The sequence below is a fragment of the Gymnogyps californianus genome, chromosome 3, assembly GCF_018139145.2.
Source record: "Gymnogyps californianus isolate 813 chromosome 3, ASM1813914v2, whole genome shotgun sequence".
Classification (NCBI taxonomy): domain Eukaryota; kingdom Metazoa; phylum Chordata; class Aves; order Accipitriformes; family Cathartidae; genus Gymnogyps; species Gymnogyps californianus.
In genome coordinates this window covers 16,560,841-16,577,747 of record NC_059473.1, presented here as the reverse complement: position 1 = coordinate 16,577,747, position 16,907 = coordinate 16,560,841, and the positions used below count along the sequence as shown (strand labels likewise).

General features: G+C 42.4%; 1 protein-coding gene across 26 annotated transcripts in view; it reads right to left on the bottom strand.

Moving 5' to 3' along the window:
• NRXN1 (neurexin 1) overlaps positions 1 to 16,907 on the bottom strand; it is a 729,374-nt gene that overhangs the window by 281,220 nt on the left and 431,247 nt on the right. For 3 of the 26 annotated variants that reach the window (XM_050893205.1, XM_050893206.1, XM_050893207.1), the window contains exon 1: positions 1,111 to 1,351. The exons of the other annotated variants lie outside the window; for them this stretch is intronic. In XM_050893205.1, the coding sequence (XP_050749162.1) occupies positions 1,111 to 1,351 (241 nt within the window). Of the gene's footprint in view, positions 1 to 1,110; positions 1,352 to 16,907 lie in introns of those variants that run through there. 26 annotated transcript variants of the gene reach the window in all.

Sequence of the window (16,907 nt, the reverse complement as noted above, 5' to 3'; positions counted from 1 at the left end):
AGATGAGAAAATGAAGAAGAATGAAGCTGTATAATCTAATCAGAAGCCAACAAGGGTTTTTCTTTATCTTTTTTTCCTCCCTCGGAGACAAAGGGAGGCTTTAAGTCCTTAAAACACAGTCTGGTGTTTCGCTTTTTTTTTACAGCTTTTGGTCACGCTGAACATATGCATATCTATTTGCATGTATTTATGTACAGGTTCACGTTAAGTATGCATGCAAAAAGAAAGAGAAAAACTGTAACAGGGCTGTTTAAAGGGCACTGAAGCAGCTTCCTGTCACTTCAGAAACTAAGTACCGGAGCACTGTAATTCTTAAGCAAAATGTATTTGCACCTGAAAAGAATTTTATCTCCGTCCCTTTCCTGACCGCTACGGTGGGCATTACTTCCCCTTCTCAGTGTCTAAACGCTTACTTCTTCCCCGATCCCCTGTATAATTAGCTGACCTTTGCTTTAGTTCATCGACTTTCGACCGAGGTAATGAATTGGAAGGAGCGTGATCATCACCAGCAATTTAAGCAACACACAGGCTCCCTCCCCGCCCCTCGCTCCGCGCCGGGATCCCTCGGCGCCCTGCCCTGCCTCTCGCCGCGGCGCAGGACCACAGACACCCGCCGCGGGAGCGGTTTGCTGCGGTGTGTGTGTCCCCGGGCTGGGGCAGGGAGGTGCCGGGGAAGGGGGGGGGGGGCGAGGGCTGGCGCTGTCGGGGCGCTCCCACCCGGGGGCCGCGGCTCCGGGCGACGGAGGCGCCTCCGGGCTGGGCTCTCCAGCCGGCTCCGTCTGCGGCGAGGCGGGGAGCGGAGGGATGCGGGAGAGCCTCCCCTCCGCCGCCCGCCCCGCGCCCACCGCGGGGCTCCTCGTCCCCCAGCCGGGAGCGGCGGGACGGGCCCGCACCCCGCCCGACGGGGCTCCCGGCGGGACCGGCCACGCAGCCTTTCTCCCGCCTCCCCTCCGCCCTCCTCTTCCTCGCACCGACCGCGGCAGCAGCCCCGGCCCGCGGGGTCCCGGCAGCCCGCGCCTGACCTCTGCGGGGCGGGCGCCGGTGCGGGGCGGGCGGCACGGCGCGGCGCACACCCGACCATGCAGGGTACCGAGCGGCGTCCAAACCCACCGTGTCCGCCTCGCAAGGAAGCCGGTGACCTGTAGATAGCGATAGGCACTGAATGATGTTTGCTGCTGCCATGGAAATGGTGAATGTGGTGAGCGCCCAAACTGGAGGCGCCCCACGCCACCCCAAGGAGGCCGCTGAGAGTGAGCGGGACTATCCAGAGCAGGGCCAAGCGGCCCCCGGCGCTGCTGCTGCCGCTGCTGGCGGGTCCCGGCTCCGGGCTGCCCCTGAGGAGCCCCCCCATCCTCCGGTGCACGGCGAGCCGGCCCGCGGCGTCCTCGGGAGGAGCAGCAGCCACGGCAAAGGAGGCAAACTTTGGACAGAGGCGCGCTCGCACACACGCACACGGCGCTGGCTGCAGCTCACCGCACCAGGCGAGCCATGTCTTCCCTTTGGGAAAGCTTATGAGGATCCTTTTCTCCAGGTCGTCTTCTACCCAAAACAATCCGAGACATAGTCAGAGGCGGAGAATCCAGGCAGTTCAGAGCCTTCGCAAAGAGGTGGAAGAGGGGAAAAGCCCCGCGCTCAAACAATCGCTAGTTTCAGCTTTCCCGGGGCTGGTGCTCATTAACAATACTCCACAGTTGCAAGGGCTACGAGAGTGCCAAGCATTCCCCCATCCTCAGTAATCCACAGTGTAGCCAATCATGCCACATTTCTGCTAAGAAAGAAAAAAGGGGATGCCACTCCATCAGCCAGCGCTGGGAAAGCAGAGAAAAATCAAACTGCAGCTCTTCCCTCCATTCATCTCCAACCTGGTGAGCCCTCACCGAGCGATCTCTCTCCCGGCGCGCACACACACACTCACACTCGCACACACGCACACACTTGCACACGCCGCCAGACAATAATCAGGCTGCTCCGGCAATCTCAGTGGTCTGACTATTGACAGTAACACCCGAGGATGTTTTCAGGGAGAATAGTGCACCCTTATGAAAGAAGCTGGGGGGGGGGGAAATAACCATGCTTGCGAAGAGCAGGGCTATGCAAATCTGCAGTCTCCAAACAGCAAATCGCTGGAGCTTGGATGCAATGCAGAGGACGAGCCTATGTTAAAGAGGGAGGCTGAGCTCAGCTCCCACACAGTCGCGCTGCCTCTCCTCTGCCTTTCGGGAGCCGCGCGCTGCCAGAACATGGCTCGGGCGGTGCGGAGGACACACACGCGCCGCTCTTCCCCACCCGCCACCCATCCGCGCCGCGGAGTCAGCAGCACGGCGGGAGCGTTTCCCCTCCTCTGATAGTTCGGATGTACCAGTGTCTTGAAAAAACACTTTCATCTTAAAAAGAGCGATTTCGGGTCTTTTAATTGGCCTAAACTTCGCCCATCAGATGTTTCCCTCTGTCTGCTCGAGCATCGGCTTTGATTATCCGGTAATTACACACACGGCGCCTAACAAAGAGTTACGCTTTTGGGTTTTTTTCCGGCACCACTCAACTACCGCACCTCGGCTGCCCACCGCAGACGCGGCCGCAAACTGGGCTGAAAAAAAACCGTTTCTGGGCTGAGCCCCCTCCCGCCAGCTGCAGGGCGGCGCCGGCAGCGCCCGCATCGCCCCCCGGGTGCGGGGCCCCGCCGCGGCGCTCGCCCCACGCCGCGCACCCGCCCCTGCCCCGAAAACAGCGGGAAGGGCTGCTCTACACCCCTCACCCCCCGCCGCCGAGGGTGGGAGATGTCACGTTCAACAGCAAAGGTCTGGATTTAAAGGGGAAAACACTTCAACCCTCGGCGGGTCCTGCGCCCCCCCCCCCGGAGCCAGCCGCGGGAGGCGCAGCCCCTGCAGTACCGCACCTGGGCACAGCAGGGTGTGTGAGCCGCACGCTCCCGGCTCTCCTCTTCCTCCCTCCCTCCCTCCCTCCCTCCCCCGTTTCCAGCCTGCCGTAGATCTTGTGCCGTGCCTTCAGCAGCATGAGATCATGGGTGCGGGGTGCGGATGCGTGAAAGGGAGAGGGCGAGCAGTGGGTGTGAGAATGCTTTTTTATACATTTCGCGTTAATTTAAACGAAAACCACTGCAATTTGCTGAGGCACTTTCTAATTCACACGGATGCGAAGGGAAGTCACAACCCTTACTCAGCTGCGTAGGCTTAGGAAAGAGGCATTTCGCCCTGGCTCTGCTCAGCCCAGGGCGGATTGCTCCCCCCGGCGATGGAAACGCCGTTCATCGCGGGGTTGTGCCGGGGGCTGCACACCGCGGCGAAAAGACCCCGAAACCCCCAGAGCAGGGGCGAGGAAGCGGCAGCTCCTGCCCTGCCCCGGGGGCGGTGCGCTTTACACCCCTCCCCACCCGGATGCACCGGAACACAGCCTCGCCGCGTACTCAAAAGTTTTGCAAAGACGCCGAGGTAAATTGTAAAAAGGTCTTAACGCAGTGATGAAAGCACTCGGGGAAAAACAGAAACCCCACAGGCTTGGCGCCCAAGCCCTTCCTGCGCTTCGTGGAAGTGCACATACGCACTGGAGGAAGCCCGCAGCAGGGAGAGAGGCGGCGGCGGTGCGGGGTGGTTTCCCGGCAGGTTTCTGCCAACCCAGCACCGCACGCCGGCCCCGGGGGAGCGGTCCTCCGGGGCAGGGATTGTCCTCTACCACCCCCAGCTTGCCACAGGGAAAGACAGCTTATAAGGAAGTCGGTGACTTTTCTAACCTGTCTCAAGAAGCCTTAGTGTAAAAGACGTAAGAGACCCCAGTTTTCCAAACTATCAGCTTGCAACTGGCATGCACTGTCACCTCTTAAAAAATAAAATACAATAAATTCTCTAAGTTTCAGAGTTAAGGGAAGAAGGAAAAATGAAAGAAATCTTAAAGAAACGTCAGCCTGGATTCGCCAACTCTCCTAAAATTAAAGCCCCTGGTGTATATTTCCTGTTCATGCAAGTAATAGGTGTTAGAAATTTTATCCATAAATACCACTAGGTTTTCTATCAATCTGACTCAGGAAAGAAAATATTTCAGTCAGTCACTGGAACCAGTTTTTTAGCAAACTGTTCACACGTTGCTGCCATTTTAGAAACATGCAGTAGTTAACTGACTGTTCTTAATGATTCTAGACATCCTACAGACAAGTAACTTAAAATTGTTATCACTACTCTGAAATAGGAAGCCGGTATTGCCAACCATGTAATGATAGAGTTGGCAACGCAGTTGTTCAGATACATTTTCAGTTGGCAAGTCCTGTCTAGATTAACTTCTGCTCGGCTCTTTTTAAGGCCTCCATCAAGAGCTGTATTGTGCTACCTCTTGGTGGGAGTTTCCCTGTTGGCATCCAGGAAAGCATGGCTGGCTCCCCGTTGCGGGGTTCCCGTCAGGTGTAACCTTGCAACAGAGGCTTTCCACAGATCCTTTCCAGCCTGAGCATAGTTTATTCAACTTTGGTTGAAGATATACTTTGGTGTGGATTCAGTAGGACTTTGTGTAAGTGTTCTTCTCTGTGTTGTTGGATATGTTCGTAGCTTGAGCACCTTAATATAAATTCTTACTCCATCTGCCATCTACTGTGTCAGGGAGGCCTAAAGTGCTTAAATACCAAGGACAAATGAATAAAATGTTTAGGTACTTCAAAGGTACTTCATTTAATATTTTACTGAAGATAAAAAGGGTGTTTAAGTGCTCGGCATTATTAATTGTGTACTATTTATGCAGTGCATACGTATAACTGCCACTAAAGTTTCCAGTTTAAATCTGTGTTTGGAGACTACTTAGAGAAGTTTTTTCATCAGATAGATTATAATGGGTCATTTTTAGGTGTTACTTTATGATGTTAAACACTACTAAGGGACTGTTAAATTAATGGATTATTCTGCTGCTGCGTATCCAAACCAAGAGTTGAGGACACAAAGGCCAATATCCACAAAGCTATTTAGGCATCTGACTTAAATAAGTACCCAGTTAAAATGTGAATGGGGTGATCGACACCTAAGTAGGCATCCCTTTCTGGATCTGGCAATGTGCTCAGCACCTTGTATGTACCACCTTTAGTTTTAATAACATTTGACATTTTCCTGGCTCTGCACTCTGAACCACAGAGATAAACAAGACAGGGACTATCCAAGTTTCCCAGAGGACAAAGGTGATCTAATGCAGTGCACGGGTGAGAAATGGGGAGAAGTAATTTGCAGAAAATATCTTAAAAAGATTGAAAATGGAAAGAATAACAGGAAGGTGAAAAGGAAAGTGAAGAAGGAAGTGTGTATGAAAGCAAATGAAAGGCAGATGGGGACAGGAAGGCAAAAGAAGGAAATTCCAGGAAGTAAAATCCTCTCTTGCTGTTTTTTGTGATAACAGCAACCACTTCTTTCCAATTTGAAGCAAATCTGGGTAGTCAGATACTTCTAGTCTTTTCACGTTTTATTTTAAAGGAGGTTGTAGCGAGGTGCGTGCTGGTCTTTTCTCCCAAGTAACAAGCAATAGGACAAGAGCAAATGGCCTCAAGTTGCACCAGGGGACGTTTAGATTTGGATACTAGTAAAAATTTCTTCACCGAGAGGGCTGTCAAGCATTGGAACAGGCTGCCCAGGGAAGTGATGGAGTCACCGTCCCTGGAGGTATTTAAAAGACATGTAGATGTGGCGCTTAGGGACATGGTTCAGTGGTGGACTTGGCAATGCTAGGTTAATGGCTGGACTCCATGATCTTAAAAGTCTTTTCCAACCTAATTCTATGATTCTATTTAAAAAGCTTAATTGGGTGTCTTAGCACTCAGAGTTAAGCTTTGTAACGAAAAGTAAAAGTTAAAAGCATCTGCAAGTAAATATTATGAAAATGGGTGTTAAGCAGCATTTCTTATTTAAAATACTTGCTTTTTTACACCCTGCTGACATCAGAGTATGAATCTTTGTGAGCTGAGGACCAGCTGAAGTTGAAATAATCTAGTTTTAATCCCCAAGGGCACAGAATCATGTACTCCCAACACAATCAACATTGTGGTATCAGTTTGTGAAGGTTCACTCGAAGAAGGAAGAAATGGTACAAAAGGAGGCAATAAACAAGAGTTTGTGTAAACAAACAAATTTCCCATTGCAGGCATAGCAAATAAAGTGTAAAATAAACTACAGTGTTCACAAGGTAGTTTTTAGGAAACATAGCTCAGTGAAGTTAATTTAATGGTTTTTAAACCCCATTTAACACTCACCCTGTGCAGACCACATTGGTAGTAAATGTGACTTTTAATCAAGTTATTTCCACCAAGTGAACTCTGTTGATACCAGTAGGTTCCTAATTTTATGAGCAAGAATATCCTTAACTGCAAAACCACATCTTTCCCTGGCTTCTTCTAATGCCATTATCCTATAAACGCCAAAATCTCATAAAGAAGATTTACACAAACAAAAAAAAAATACTTCCAGGAGTATAATGTACATTACTTCCTCAGATAAAATCAGATACTTCTTGCTGGTACGACCATCTCCCTCTACACCCTGGTTCTTGTCGATACAGCTATATCAGTTAAGATGAACAACTTTGGCGACACCAGCAAAACTTAAGTGCAGACCATGCCTTAGGCTAGCAGAAGCTGTCAGTTAAATTCAGGACTCCTTTAGGTCAAGTGCTGCCTTATGCAACCAGACTTCTCTGGCCACCTCTGTTCTGCAGAGATGAAAACCTGCACTTGGTGTTGCAACATCCACTCTTAAACTCCTGAAGCTCAAGTGCGGTTCAGCAAACTCAGATAGAAAAAAACCTCCACAAATTTTTATCTGCATTACAGGGAACACTATTTAATGAACACTTTAACACATTTCCTGTGTTTTTCTGTTACAGCTTTTCTCCACTACTGGGTAGGGAATCTCACTTCATTTGAAAACCTGTGGACGTTTTGTGATTACAATTAAGCAGGACAGAATGTATGTTTATCCATCCTACAGACAGTGGCTTAGAGAAGAAAACATATGAGCTAATGCTTCCAGTTACCACTATAAACTCTGAGAATTTAAGAACCTATACACAGGATCTCCCACTACTAAAAATGTCTGATTTTCAGACATTTCAATGTCTGATAACATTGGAGGTGTTAATTTTCCTCTTTTAAACAGCAGAGAATGTTTCTTTCAAAAGCCAGTGAATTGCAAGGTACTGAAGCAAGGCCTGTCATCCATGTATAACTGTGGCCAGTTTGTGTCCTAACCCTACATAACTTAGTGCAGAAACCCTTTATTTTAGAAAGGAATCCAAGGAACTTTATCATGTGAACCACTCGGAGACTTAGAAGGTAAAAAATATAATTCTAGGAGAGATGGATGGAGTATTTGTGCAGTCATAAAATACACAGAAATTCAAATTTTTGGTGATCGTGTAAAAAAAAAGGGAGTTTACAATGGAAATACTTAGGCTGCTTTCTCTGTAGTGCAGCTATTCTCTCTATATGTATAGTTCAAAATAAATCCCAGTACAGTTAATGTCTTTCTGTCCATAAATCTGTCCATCCAAATAGGCTTAAATCTTCATAATAAATGTCTCTTGACTCTGTGTATATAAAGACAGAAATAATCTCTTTCTCTCTATTCCTTGCTGCCAAAAGCAAGCTGATTTTTATTTTGTTTCATTTTATTGAAACCGTGCACATAAGCCAGATCCCTTCAATTTAGAGTAGAAGGGGCTGGTAGGAGAACATTTTCCAATGGGGAATTTTGACTCTGAAAAGAAGCTCCCTCTTGGTCTGAAATAGCCCTGGTTGGTCCATCAGTCATCAGGGCACTTTGCCAAGTCCATCTACCATTACTTGCATTAGCCCTGGTTTGACCTGCCTTGAGGAAGATGTCTCATACTCCACTGGGGGTTGTCTTTTGCTGGCTACCAGTGCTGCAATGCCACTTAATTTTTTTAATTTTTTTTTTTTTTTTGGTCTAACTTTGCACAAAAGAGTGCTAACACTTTGGGTAGGTTCCCCCTTTCATTCCAATATCAAGCCGCAGGAATTAAGGCCAAATCCACATGTATATACATGGAGGTATTTAAAAGATTTGTAGTCCTATATCAAGCAGGGCAGGCTGTACTCATGTTCTCTCTGGACTACTGCATAAGCAGTTAATTCTACGGGCAATTAGACTGCTGCAGAACCTGCAAAAGTCTCTCTGATTTCTACCAGTGCTGCCGTAGGAATTGGCACTGCATTGCTGCAGAAAAGAGAGTTCCCTGACTACAGCTTCAATGCTACTAATTTGAACTCCTCAGCAAATACTTCAGCTAGGGACAAAAAAAAAAAAAAAAAAAAAAAAAGAACCACAAAAATAGGTTGCAAATTAGTCATCAAGAAGTTTGATGAGATCAGTGACAGATGCCAATAACAGAACCCAGAGTTGTGCTGTTTTGTATCCAGTACAAGCATACGAAGTATATGCAAAGCCTATTTGTTTATAAAGGCCTCCAGAAATAGGAGAAGTGTGTGTATTGGGTTGTTCGCAGCTCTTGTTATTGTTTACCATACATAATAGCTGAGATATTAAATGCCATGTCAAGGCCAAGCTCATACTAGACTCAAAGTGCAACGGCCCTAAAATGGCGAAATTGAGTTTAAACACCTTGCAAGGCAAAGTCGATTGCCTTTTTTTTTTGGTGGGAAGCCCACTGGTAGCCAGGAGAGCCCTAAATGATGTTTGTGGAATGCCTGAAGTCAGTAATAGTCAGGAGTGCATTTTTAAGCAGGTTTTCCTGACAGGATTTCTAAGATATCGCCCATCATGATTCATGACCGGTCACCCCACCCCCACCCCCTTCCTGGCCTTGGTGGAGAAGAGGAGGTACAGTGGAGTTCCACCTCCTGCCTTCCCCGAACACATTAGCCCTGTAACAGTATTGGCAAAGAAAGGGGTAAGGTACAGTCTGCTACCATTCTGTCCACTCTTCTGGTTCAATACATTGCTTTAGACTCCAGACAGCAGTAGTGTTACAAGTCAGCTGTAGAAATAACTGAATTTAAAAAGCAGAGTTGTAAGAAGACAGCATTAACTTTTGGCATTCATAACTTCAAAATGTCCAAATACTTATTTAGCTTTAAGCTTCTTTCTTTCTTTCTTTTCTTTTTTCCCCAGAAAAAGTGTCACTATTGTGCAGAAACCATATTTGTTTGTAGTGCCAAGCAAATTTTCTATAGCTGAGTTATGAACCTCTCAACATACAGGTTTAAAATGGAAATGCTGACATAATCTTAAATGTAGTGGCACAAATACTGCCACTACAATAATCCTTGTAATCTAATATATTAGCCCTAGGGGAATGGAGACTCAATTGCTGGTCTCAGACAGCCTTTCTGAGGCTCAGTTCAAATTGCATAATTATTCTACATCCTTCAAGTTCTTTAAAATACATTTCAAATGCAGTATTGTACATTCCAAAATATTTTTTCTTCAGAGATTGATTTGGCTTTTTTTTCCACTTTAAAGAGATATATGACCTCGGAAGCATGTGAAAAATCATTAATCAGGTTTATACTGTGTAACACTCTTTTGTGTGTGAAAGACTTACTTTTTTCCAGATTTCCTCAGTTATGTTGCCAAGGTGATTCCCCTAGAGAGCCATGTGTTTATCTTGACAGGTGTTAGTGAGATCTGCGGAGTCTCAGTGGAATTGTTACTGGTTGCTTTGAGGTACAGTAGAAAAGATTAAGTCTGCAAACTAATGAACTTACCTTATTACATTCTAAATAAAATAAACCACAGAGTAAGTTGGATTAATCTGCTAATGCCTTTCTAATGAAGCTTTTATTGGGCATATGGTGTGGTCTTGCTATTTTCCTCATATAGGTAGCACAAGCAAAAACTCAGAATAAAACCTACATGTATATCTTCTGTTACGTACCAGTATCAAAAACTCGCTATCATAATTATTTTCAGATTGCTATTTTGCCAGCATAATCTTTGATTATGATTTGCAAGACTAAGTGGATTAAAAAAAAATAAAAAGCAATCAGATTAAAAAAAGAAACAGGAGTCACCACTGATAGGAGAAGAGAAAAATACAACTTCTACTGCGGTTGCTAGGGGAAAAATGTAAACCACTGCTGCTAACTTATAATTACTTTAAAATGCATTCTGTGACCTGTTCTGACAATGTCAGGGAATCATTAACTAAATATTGTAACTTCTGATGTTAAATAATCATTCCTTAGTTACAGTCCATTAATGTTTTCCAGCCCTGAGCTCTAACGCGCTTATTTTTGTAATGCATATTAGAAGCTATGAAACAATAGGTGCTTTTAACAAATAAGAATGAGTTTTAAGCAAGGTGCAACAACATACCATTTTCAGCCAGCTATGCCTTTTGCTTTTAATTGTCATTTTCTGTCTCTCTGTATATGTACAAGATCAGAACACAAGAAAAAACACTCCTTAGCAACATTCATCTTCTGGGAACATGCTGCTGAATTTAGGTATAAACCCATAACGGCATCTCAAAGAATAGCAGTATCTCATATTCTTCAGCTTTGATATACCATTTCAAATCCTTAATTTCCTTTTTTCAGTTTCCCACAAAGTTTTGCTTTGCTTCCATATTTGCAAATGCCCATTTGAGACCAAAAGATCTTTTCACAGACAAGCTCTCCCCGCCCTTTATTTACTTCAACAACAAATTAGCAGCCAAGTTTTTGTAGAGGATAAGAAAATAGATACAGTGAAAACAGAGTGAGAACATAGTTTTTCTTTCCTTCAGCACCAGCAGCCAGAAACAGTATGAAAGCAATGGATCATGAAGAAAAGCAATTTCCTACTTCAGGGATTAAGCAATGCCCTCTTTTGTAATGTTAAATGAAAGTTCTAGTTATTTTTTTTTCAAGTAATACTGATTTTTTTCCCCCAATTTAAATAAATAGTCACTAGAGAAGCTCCAATAGAGTCCCAAACACATCACTTTCTAGCCAATCAATAACACAGATAAAACCCTTTATGTTGCACTTCTCGGAACAGGCCCATTGTAGGGCAAGAAAAATTAAGCTACTACAGAAGCCAAAGATAATTAACTTAAGAAGGGAGAATATCTGGTGATATATGCATTCTGTTCTTTTCCTAAGGACAAATATAGGGGATTCTAATATAGAAAATATATAGACTTTTGTTGAAGCATTCAAATAAAGACAGCTACCTACATTTTACTGTCACAGTACACATCTCTCATCCAGTAGCACTGTAAAATTAACTACTTCTGTGATGATACATGGCTAGACTATCAGGTCATGTACCATACCCTCATCTAAAACATTACCCTATGCTTCCCTTTGGTAGTATGGAAAAAATGGAAGTTCTACATCTGCCTCTGCCACAGCTTTTCAAGTGCAACCTCGGGCAAATCATTACATCCAAATCATACAAACCATTAGTCACTTAATAGCTAATTGACAAGCTGGGTCAATGTTATCAGTCACAAGGATAAAGATTATTTGCACGAGTAAGGCTTGGTAGAATTACACCCTTCACACCAATGCTGAAAGGTTTCAAAGGCTTTCATCTTCAAACGCTATTAAATAGTGCATTGCAGGATTAAGTCTTCTACACCTACAAGTTTGTATCTATAAAGCTCTAACAAGAACATTCAGTGCGGCGTTAAAGCCAATACGCTGTTTAAAGCACTTTGAGATCGCTTCCTGATAAATGCCAATGTTTATAATAATTATGGATGTGTGGGCCTTACTCAGTTTTTATACATAGATAAATGGGAATCCTGTAAATATCTGATCAAATTTGCTTAATGGGACAACTTGTATGGGAAAGCATTATCACTGTAAAGAGACTTTGTTGGACCAAGCTTGTTCTCCTTAGCATATATGTAAATAATAGCTGCAACTATCAAGGGACCGGAAACAGAAAATCATTTAATTCATACCTGTGTTTTGGGTTTTAATGAATTACATTAAAAATTTTCCTAGCTAAGACAAGGCACCTGCTATATAATTAAAATGAAGAGTCACAACCAACTTATCTTTTAAAACCAGGTTGTAACAGGAAAGAAAACGCAAGACTTCTCAGCCGCAACTTTATGGCTCTATCAAGACTTGCCTAATTTTACCTATTTATTTCAGTGCATAATAAAAGATGTACTCAGAGAAAAAATATACGAAGCATACATATTTTTAAAGGCTTAGAAAGCTAGCAGTTTTCTTTTAACATTCTTGGATCTAATTTTGTTTCTAACAAGTAAAATGGGAAGAATGCAGCCCTAAAAAGGATAATGGTCTGAAACCTGCTCTTTGAATCTTTGCACATGCTAAAACTATCATAAATTTCAATAGAAAATATGGGTGCACTGCTGGCCATCTTTGGTTACACAGTTCAGCATTACTGCCCAGAAAAGCTTAGGGTTTTCGTTAGGAAGTTTTCAAAAACCACCATATTGAACCACTAGCCTGTAATAGCTCTTCCACATTTAACAGGATGTCAGTTCCTGGAGCTGTTTTTCCTTTGATGCACAAAAAGTACTGCCAGTAATTTTAATCAGAATTATGCCACGCACTGGAGGAAGTCAATCACATAATATGAATTATCACGGTTTTTCCATATCCGTGCCTCTTGCAGAACTGTTGTTTTGTTAGTGGAGTTGGTACTGTATATGCTACTGATCTGTGGCTGCTTTGTTTAAAAAAGCTTATTACTAGTGTAGTCCTTCTCATCCAGATATATCAAAGTGCTTTATAAAGCTGTGAAAGCAGTGGAGCCGAGAAAAAACTTGCAGTGATACTTTTTTTTCATTTAGTAACGTGAAAAGGTCTCAAATTATTTGTACTGAAAAATAAAGGAAACACATTATGAAAATTAAAGAATCACATTTTTAAAAATTATTTCATTTTTAATGTGATGTTCCCTTTCATCATTTTTTGTGGTCTTGGTTTAAAAAAAAAAATAAAAGCCTTTTCTTTGTCACTATTTTTTAATTAGGATTGAACAAATCTTCTCTCAAATACTTTCTTTTCAGAACTGCCTCTAAACCTAAAATAAGTTAATTCCTATAGCTCAAATCAGGGCGCTTTGCTCAATAAAACTCCTACTCTAAGTAATACTCTGAAAGCCTTCACCTTGTTTTCACTCAATTCCTACTCAAGGAATGCAAAAGTACTGGAGAGAGATTAAATATTATGATATAAACTTACAATACTTGGTACTAAGAACCTCAGTTTCCCTTTACTTTGCTCCTGTAAGCTAGCTTTAATGAAAATATAATTGTTCTACCCTAAATATTATTCACTATTGCCAGATTTAAACTTAGAATATTAGTGATAAAGCTCAGTGTGAGATGTGGGCACACTACCTGCATCAGATCAAGTGGTAGGAGATAAACCCTCTGTGTCACGCACCTAACAGGGATACAGTCTGTACATTGGGTACGTAACAGGGCACGTGCTCTACATTTTGTTGCATAAAAGGGGGACGTGCCTGCCTTCAATCATAACCTAACATAAAACTTGGGACCAGGATCCCTGTTTCTTACCTTCCCATTGTAGCAGAAAGCAGTATTTGCACTTGCATTGTATAGGAGAGTGAGCAACCCTCATTTGGCTAAAAGTGAACTTCTACACCAGAATTACAATCACACAAAAGGTTTACGTATTACAACATACGCAAGAGCAATGCTCATGTTGCCACATACTTTTGGGCTCTGATATGCACGCTGTGGTTGAAAGCCACAAAGTGAGAATTGAAGGACAGGCTGTTGGATGGTTTCAGCCAGCATCCCATTGACCTGAATGGAAATGACACAAGCCAAAGATCTGGACTCTACCTTAGTGTTAAAACTTTCCAGCAAAATCAATATGAGCTATAAATTATTAGAAGCCATTTTTAATTCTCACCTGCTTCACACTAATGATCAATTTATCATTAATCCAAAAAGAGATTTAGAGCAATGTCTATGCCATTAAAATAAATATCCATTAGATATACAGTATATCCCACAAGTGCATTTGCTTCCTGTGGAATTCCTCCAGAACATTGGATCTATATACAGTACAATATAATTATATTTAACTGGTAATGAGTTATTGAATTGCACAGGGGGAAATAGCTTACAACCTTAAAAACTTCTGAAATAACTTCTCTAGTCAAGATGGGCTTCAATTATACAACTCAGCATATGAAAAAGGTTTTTGGTCTAGAAAATGTATCATTGTTAGTTTGCACTTCTTTCATTTTTTTCATCAAATGAGATTTATAATGTGTAAGCAATACAGTAAAGGCTTTCTTCCACTAAAGAAGCTCAGAAATAAGCTGATTAGTTTTCCACAAGGAAAATTCTAATTATGCATTTGAAGAAGTTTGCTTCTTCCTTTCCAGTACTGCTACAGTTTGGGGAAATGTTGGTTGTAAATATGACTAGCAGCAGGGAATTCCTGCGTCACTACTCAATAAAGACTCAGGTGGTAAACAACAGTTAAGTTTTTGTTAATTTATTTAGAATCTCTAATTTAATCTCTTCATATGAAAAGGAAAAACTGCTGTACCACTGAGGTTTTTGGTTACAGTGATGAGATCAGCAGTTATTTCATCAGTGTTTAGCCATAGATACAAAAACCTCATTAGGAAATTTTCTGACCTAGATGACTATAAACATAATGACTGAGAGAACCCAGAGCATTAACACAAACCTGGCCATTAATCTGCAATGCATGATTTCTCTCCTGATAAGAGAGAGTACCGAATTTCCAGTGGCTGGTGAATAGGATGAGTCAAGCACTCTGAAATTAGTAAATGTTGATCACTGATATCTTCTTGTGGTAAACAGCAAATGTATTTTTCTTCAAGACGAGGACTTTTTTCCATATCTTTTCAGTTGATCCATCTTCCATAAACCTTGATCGCATTTATCTAATAGATATGTGGGAGGGTAAAATGATCGGTACTTCTTTTCTCTTTAGTTGCCTAGTTTTAGTGTGAGCCTCCATGCTTGCACATGGTTCAGGCTGACACCATGAGTGGGCATCTGCTCACAGCATATTGGAATGTACAAACACAAGTATAGCCTGCAAAAACGTGAAGTAATTCTTCCCTTCAGCTCAGCATTAATAAAGCCTCAGCAGGAATACCAGGTACAAATTTGGACATTACACTCCAGGAAGACATGAGCTAATTGAGAGAAATGTGAGGAGAGCAACATGACCAGGGTCTAGAGAACACGAGCTGCGATAAAGCTTGAAAGAATTAGGCTAGAGAGGAGACAACTGAGATGGAACATGATAATAGCCTTCAAATACATGAAAGGCTGTTTCAAAAGAATAAGGAAATAACCTGTTCTCAATAACAATGATGGATAGGACAAAAAGAAATGTGCTAAATTGCAGCAATTAAGATTCAGGGTAGGTATTATGAAAACCTTCTCAACAGTAAGGATAGGGAAGCACTATAAAAGATCACCTAGAAGACGGTGGAGTCTCCACTGTTAAAATTATTTCAGAACAGCGCAGACACAAGTCTTTCTAGAACTACTCAAATATAATTGATTATCTTTTTGGGACTGGGATGATGTCCTGCAGTCCCTTTCGTCTTTATACTTCTATGAATAGAACTCCTGTATGCAATCATTTGTGCTGGAAAATGTTAAACTGCGGAAATGAAAATATTCTCCTCTAGGCCTCCCCTTGCCCAGAGTTACTGCAGAAATAAGTAGGAGTAAACTTATCAACACCCTCTTTTGCCCCATATGTGATGTTACTGGAGATGACAGGTCTATTTGCCTGTTTGAAGCATTTCTTAGAAAACAAAATTGAGAATAACCAACCTTATCTAGGCCAATAGTAAACAAATGAATAGGAAATCAAATATCACTTCACCTTAAATTCCTCTTCTAGATCCCAAACCAAAACAACTCCAAATGAATTCAAGAAAGAAGAAAATGCATCAAGCACAAAGATTTTAGATGAGTAGAAAAGAAAGGAAGTTGCATCATCCACTTTTGGTTTTAGAAGAATAGCCTGTGATACATGAACTTTTAGCTGACATACACACGTACGTGTATATGCACGTATGTGTATTTGCCAGCTTTTAACACTGAAAAAATTGTCATGATTAGACCTTATTTCCTAAGGCTAGACCATATTATTTACCTGTAGCATGCATGAGATTCAAACACTGTCATGCTCCTGGATGGACTCAGTGGGCTCAATAGTATTCATTAAATAGTCTGTTCTCATGGGATTTAACCTTCAATCATGCTATTTAGGAAAACTTCCAGTTTCAAATCCTTTTAATTCTCTACTGAATTACAATATTTTATTGAACAATATTCTCAACATCGTGCTCTAAATGTTTTTTTTCTCTGTAGCTTATCCCTGAGTGGTTCAGATAGTTGGATAACGTGGTGTCCTATTTGAACTTACATGCAGCCACTTATATGTACTAAATGAAGAAGCATCCGGTGAACAGATTTGGACAACTGTGCATGAAACTTTCAAAAGCGAACTAAAACATGACTGAAAGAACTTACATTAAAATTTCAAATTAAAGCTTGAGTAAAATTTGCTTGCAATAGCTATGAGGGAGAAAACTGTTGTCTCAACACAGGAAAGGGTTAGGGTTATGATCTATTGTTACTGAGGATAGGAAGGAGTAGAAATTCCCTGTCCCTTCCTAAAGTTATGTCTGTGTAAATCTCCATCTGTTACACCCTTGACAAGTCTCCTAACATTCATAATTTCTTCTTTCTCTCCCTGGTAAGTTGCGCTGATGTGAAGAGTGAGAGAATATCTCTGGAGCAAGTTCCTGCTGCTTACATCCCCCTTTGGAGAAGACTTTGCCTTTTTGCTAGTATTTAAAGTATGTCAAGATTTGTCCCTCTTTTATTAAATTCATTAGAGATCATCATGACTGTTGAATTTCTTTTCAGCAGGACAC